Source organism: Nematolebias whitei, chromosome 16, assembly GCF_014905685.2.
Source record: "Nematolebias whitei isolate Nwh7 chromosome 16, NemWhi1, whole genome shotgun sequence".
Taxonomy (NCBI): Eukaryota; Metazoa; Chordata; class Actinopteri; order Cyprinodontiformes; family Rivulidae; genus Nematolebias; species Nematolebias whitei.
In genome coordinates, this window is record NC_056513.1 from 42,097,662 (window position 1) to 42,103,835 (window position 6,174).

Here is a 6,174-nt window from a genome sequence, read left to right on the forward strand (position 1 = left end):
CCACTGAGTTTGGGAGCAGAAATATCAAGATCAGGTGTTTTTAGGCCCAGGTTAGGGCCATCCAACTCTGGACCAGAAACACCTAGGTCAGGTAAGTTTAAGTTTGGCTTTTTAAATTCCCCAGATAAATCTGGAAGATTCATATCTAGATCTGCTTTAGGACCTTTCAAATTGACATTGGGTGCATTTACATTGAAATCTGGAGCATTTATGTTGCCATTAATTTCAGGTCCCGTCATACCAGGGTAACTAAATTTGGGTATTTTTATTTTAGGCAGTTTCAGTTTTGCTTTTGGTGAGCCAATGCTGACATCTGGTTTGTTGACATCTATCTTAGGATTTTTCATTTTGCTATTTGGCATGTCCAGATCAGGGGTTTTCATTCCTCCTTTTATATTTGGAGTTTTCAGACTCAAACCTGTGGACATTTTGACGTTTTTAGGGGAGCTTGAAATCTTCAGATTTGTCGATGGTCCAGTTAAATTGGTATCTGGTAGGTCTATGTCTCCATTCAAGTCTGGAACTTGAATATTTGGCAGATTAAATGTTGGCATTGTAAATTTGGGAGCCTTGTACTTTCCAGATGGACCTTTAATATAAACTGGAGTGTCAGTGGTCAAGTCTGTTTCTTTCATGTTTGTGCTGATCAAATTTTCATCAGAGGCGGAAATGCCTCCTTTAAATTGCGGTGTTTTATTAATCCCAAATCTGGGCAAAGTAAATGAACCAGATGGAGCATCCACATTGAAATGATCAGATTTATGACCAGTCTTGGATTCCTCAAGAGACATTTTAATGTCACCTGAAGACATGTTGAGGTCTGTTTCAGTGACATCATGTTGTGATATTTTAAAATCTGAACGTTCAAGGTCCAGTTGAGGAAGTTTTCCTGACAGCCTAAGCTTAGATGATTCTATAAAACTGGAGGGATCATCCAAATTTAGATCCGGGGATTTTAGTTTATTGGAATGCTTATAACTGAGTTTACCTGAAGAAACTCCTGAGGTTTCAACATCAGGTATCTTAACCTCAGACTTTGGGCTTTTAATGGATTGTTCTGAAAGGGACAGATCAGGCAGTTTGAATTTTGGCATTTTGAATTTTGGGTTTGTTCCTTCAGTGTCTACTTCAGGAACACTTACATTATAGGCTGGGCCAGTAAAATGCTTCTCACCGAGGTCTATTCCAGTTTTAGGAATTGTCATATTTGTACCTTTTATGTCCAAACCCATTTCTGGAATTCTTTCACGATTAGACATTGTCAAGTCATATGAAGTTCTCTCAGTGTATTTATCAGATACATGTCTGTCATTCTGATCATCTGGGAATGTCTCAGACAAATGACAGGCTGGAGAAATAAGCTGGGGATTTCTAGCATCAAGTTTTAGTCCTGGGGCCAGAGAATTACTTAGAGTACCAAGACCCATTGGTGGAAGGTTCAGATTGCTGCCATTTATTAATTCATTAACATTAGAGTTTGAACCTACATGACCATCCTGGCCCAGAGTCTTAGATTTCAGAAGTCCAAAGTCAACTCCAAGGCGAGGCAACCCCATGTCATGTTTAAGGCTGACTATGGATGATGCCGGTACTGTTGCCTCCCAGTTCCCACTGCTCGCCTCTGCACCACTAGAGTCACTCTTCACAAACTTCTTTATTTTGGCATTGTAGAGTTTATTGTAGGAATCATTCAGCATCTAGAAATGTAAACTATAGTTAGTTGTGTAATGCAGTGTCAAAAAAATCAGAACAACAAATATCAGTTTTGAGCTGCTGTTGCATAAAGCAACATAAAATAATAATGAATTCACTTACAATTACAATTACAGTTATTATTCCACCTACCGCCTCAGGAGTCCTAGCACTCTGGTTCAGGCTGTCAAGGCTTCTGTTTAGGTTTTTTCGAGTATAGACTTGGATATTGTCATCATATGGTTCCATCATTTTCAGAACTTTTAATACTTCATCTTTTGACAGGTGATCAAAATTTATTGTTGCCCCCAAAATTTCATCCCCTGAAAAAAAACAAGTTTATTTTACATTAAATAACACCTTTTCCATAAAAACTGCATTCTATACAAGTATGCAAATTATGTTATTCATTTAGTAGTAAGTTTCAAGCAAACATTACTGAATAATTTCAAGCTAGGTAATAGCTTTTGTTGTGCATCAGCGCTATGAGTGAAAACACAAAACTAGGAGTTAATGATAGCCTCTGAGGTGATGAAGGAGGTAGTCCATCCATCCATCCATCCATTATCTTTTACCCGCTTATTCCGTTTTGGGTCATGGGGGTCGCCGGTGCCCATGTCCAGCAATCACTCTGTGAGGGGTACACCCTGGATGGGTCGCAAGTCCATCACAGGGACACATGGAGACAAACGAGACAAACAACCATTCACTCTCTCACTCACACCTAGGGACAATTTAGAGTTACCAATCAGCCTAACATGCATGTTTTTGGTCTGTGGGAGGAAACCGGAGTACCCGGACAAAACCCACGCATGCACAGAGAGAACATGCAAACTCCACCCAGAAAGGCCCCTGGACCGGGGTTTGAACCAAGGACCTGCTCGCTGAGAGGCAGCAGCTCTACCAGTTGTGCCTCCGTGCTGCTCGAAAGAGGTAGTCACAGCGCTGAATTGCAGATTTGTTTAAAGTTTAATAATCTTCTCACTGAAACTGTTGGCTTTAATTTAGAAACTAATAAATCCTTGGATTATAGTCATGTTTCACATACAGATTTTAACCTTCATTAGTATAACATGAGCCTTCAAACTTTTCACCAGTCATTCAGCTTTTTTAAAGGGAACAAACAGCCACCATGTAGTTTGGTAGGGTTGTTTGACCACACTGAACATGGAGCAGAGTAAGCAAAGGCCCAAGCTGGGTAAGGAGCTCAGAAAGATTAAATATATTAAAAGTTAAAAGTAAAGGATTCAAGACCATTTCCAAGTTCTTCTTCTTCTTTGTCTTTTCCCTCTTCAGGGGTGACCACAATGAGTCATCCTCCTCCATCTCACTCTGTCCTCTGTATCCTCTGTCCTCACTCCAACTACCTCCATGTCCTCTCTAACTGCATCCATATACTGTATCTCCTCTTTGTCTTTCCTGGTAGCTGCATTTCTAACATCCATCTACCAATATACCCACTGTCCCTCCTCTGGGTATGTCCAAACCACTGTCCCTCCTCTGGATATGTCCAAACCATCTCAGTCTGGCCTCTCTAAGTTTAGCGCCCAGTTGTTCAACCTCTGATGATCTCATTCTTAATCTTATCCATCCTTGTCACTCTTAAGGAGAACCTCAACATCTTCATTTCTGCCACTTCCAGTTCTTTCTCCTGTCTTTTTGTCAATGCCACTGTCTCCAGACCATACAACATAGCTGGTCTCACCACTGTCTTGTAAACTTTTCCTTTGACCCTTGCTGACACCCTTTTTCGCAAATCACTCCTGAAACTTTTCTCCATCCACTCCATCCTGCCTGGACTCTCTTCACCTTTTTACCACACCCCCCATGTTCCTGGACAGTGGATCCCAAGTACTTGAAGTCCTGCACCTTTGTGACCTCTGCTCCTTGTAGCCTCACTGTTCCACCAGCCTCCCTCTCATTCACACACATGTACTCTGTCTTACTACGGCTGACTTTCATTCCTCTTCTTTCAGTGCATACCTCCACCTCTCCAGGTTCTCTTCCACCTGCTCCTTGTTCTCACCACAGATCACAATGTCATCTGCAAACATCATAGAACCATGGGGATTCCTGCCTGACCTCATCTGTTAGTCGTTCCATCACCAGAGCAAACAAGAAGAGGCTCAGAGCAATCCCACCTCCACCTTAAAGCTATCCGTCACTCCTATAGCACATCTCAGCACTGTCCTGCGGTCCTCATACACGTCCAAGTTCTTCCAAGTTCTTTTAACCACATACATCATTATACAAATGTATAAGGTTCATGGAACTGTAGTCAACCTCCCAGGATGTGGATGCAAAAAATGTAGCTCTAGGTTGATCAGAAGGATAGTGCAAATGGTAGAAAAAGAGCCAAGAAAATCATCCCAAAACATTCAAGTTGATCTCCACGGTCAAAGTGCATCACTTTCTGATTTATGTCACATTTTGAATCATAATAGCCTCCAAGAAAAACAAGACGCAGGTAATTCCACTACGGGCAGAAAAACATTTAAGGCCAGACAGACAATCTCCAAAATACATGTGTACAAGAACCAAATTTTCTTGGAGATGTTTCTGGGACTGGGGCAACACGGAGGCGCAGTTGGTAGAGCTGCCGCCTCTCAGCAAGAAGGTCGCTGGATCGAATCCCATCTGGGGGGCTATTCTGAGTGGAGTTTGTATGTTCTATTTGTGCATGCGTGGGTTTTCTTCAGGTATTCCTTTTTCCTCTCACAGACCAAAAACATGAATGTTAGACTGATTGGTAACTCTAAATTATTCATAGGTGAGAGTGAGAGGTTGTTTGTCTCGTTTGTCTCTATGTGTCCTTGTGATAGAACTGTCCAGGTGTACCTGCCTCTCACACAGACTGCTGGATATGGGCACCAGTGACCCCCGTGACCCGAAAAGGGAAAAGCGGTAAAATAGAATGGATGGATGGATGTTTCTGGGACTGATGAGACAAAACTGGAGCTTTTAGGTTCCAGTCACAACAGCATTTAACTTTGTAAAGGTGCTAACAAATTAATCCACGTCTGTATACTTCCAATAAGGTATTTACACCCTCTACGAAAGAATAAACGTACAGCAGCAAAAAATGGTACATAAATAAATAAATAGGGTGGACAGATACAAAAATTCTATCAACTTAAGCTATTGTGACCCACATGGACTCCGATGTAAAAGTTAAAACATGTCTGATGTTTAGAAAAAACAATAATGGAAAATGGATAAATCAAAGTTAGAGCTCATACCTTCCTTCAGGTCCTGAATGTTTGAGGCGCTGTTAAAGCTGGAAATGACCAGTCCATCCTCCTCAGATTCTTCCAGGGTCAAGGCCTCAGAGAGGCTCCTTCCTCTGCGGTGTGTTGGCTGCACACAAAACAGTTCACAAAGTGTTTACAACAAACACATTCATCCACAGGACATGAACTAAGAAGCTGAAACTTGAGTGCTACTGTATTAAAAATAGTTCAAAGAACTATTTGTTCTATACCATGTTTGATGTTGGTTTGTTTGTCTTGATTAAGCCTGCAAGAAGAAATAAAAGTCATTAAACAGCAAGTCCTTAAATGACATTATGAGGACAAAACACATCAGTGATACATGAGACAAAAGGGGAACACTGAAAAACCTTTCAATCGATGAAGGTTGTTGTGGCCAAAGGAAATAACTCCCAGAAATTAGTTGACAACTCAAAATTTCAAGAAACTTGTCTGGTTTTCAATTGCAGTCTCTTTTTTTTTTAATTCAACCTTTATTTATACAGGTTAATCCCACTGAGTCTCGGGGACTCATTTACAAGAGAGACCTGGTTTTAACAAAGAGTGATGACAACAAAGACAACTGTAGACAATCATAAAGGATGCAATCAAATTGAGAATAACAAGTGAATAATAAAATGGTATTTTTTAGAAAGTAACCAAAAAAAAACCCCAGCCAGGTTGTAAGGTGATGTAGAAAACTAAAAACAAGAACATATCTGTATTGGTTTTGCAGGAACTTAGCAGATGTTTTCATCTTAATTGTTTGCAACCAAGTTACCAGCAAGCCATGCAGGAATACTTTACTGCCAGTTTTTTTTTAAATAAAGGCTTAGTTTCATGTCCCCGACTGTATTCTACACAATATTTTGTTGCCCTCCTTCACTCACATCATACCAGCCAGCTTATCTCCCCACCTTGGCAGTCGCCCCCATGTTTAAATTACGTTTCTTTATATGCCGATGACATGCTTTTGTATATATCAGATCCTCTCATTAGCATTCTTGAATTACTTTGCTTCAAAATTTGGGAGAATATCTGGCTATAAGGTTAATCTTCAAAAAAACGAGCTGATGCCTGTGACTACTACATTCAATCTCTTGAAGTACACAATAGAAACAAAGGCTTGTTTGGACCAATCGTCAAATATTACTTCTTATCAGTATTCATTCATTCATTCATTCAACCTTTATCTAAACAGATAAATCACATTGAGCCTCGAAGACTCATTTAC

The 6,174-nt window shown here is 40.4% G+C and overlaps 1 protein-coding gene across 1 annotated transcript; it reads right to left on the reverse strand.

Moving 5' to 3' along the window:
• Window positions 1-5: 5 nt before the first annotated feature.
• Window positions 6-5,245, reverse strand: LOC119422532 (neuroblast differentiation-associated protein AHNAK; the record flags this gene model as incomplete). The annotated part of the gene is made up of 5 exons (XM_037689908.1): window positions 5,174-5,245; window positions 4,932-5,049; window positions 1,846-2,015; window positions 1,613-1,697; window positions 6-802 (listed from the first exon to the last, which is right to left on the reverse strand). Coding segments are annotated over exons 1-5 (1,173 nt in total), but the record flags the coding sequence as incomplete, so codon positions are not given.
• Between the last annotated feature and the right edge of the window lie 929 nt (window positions 5,246-6,174).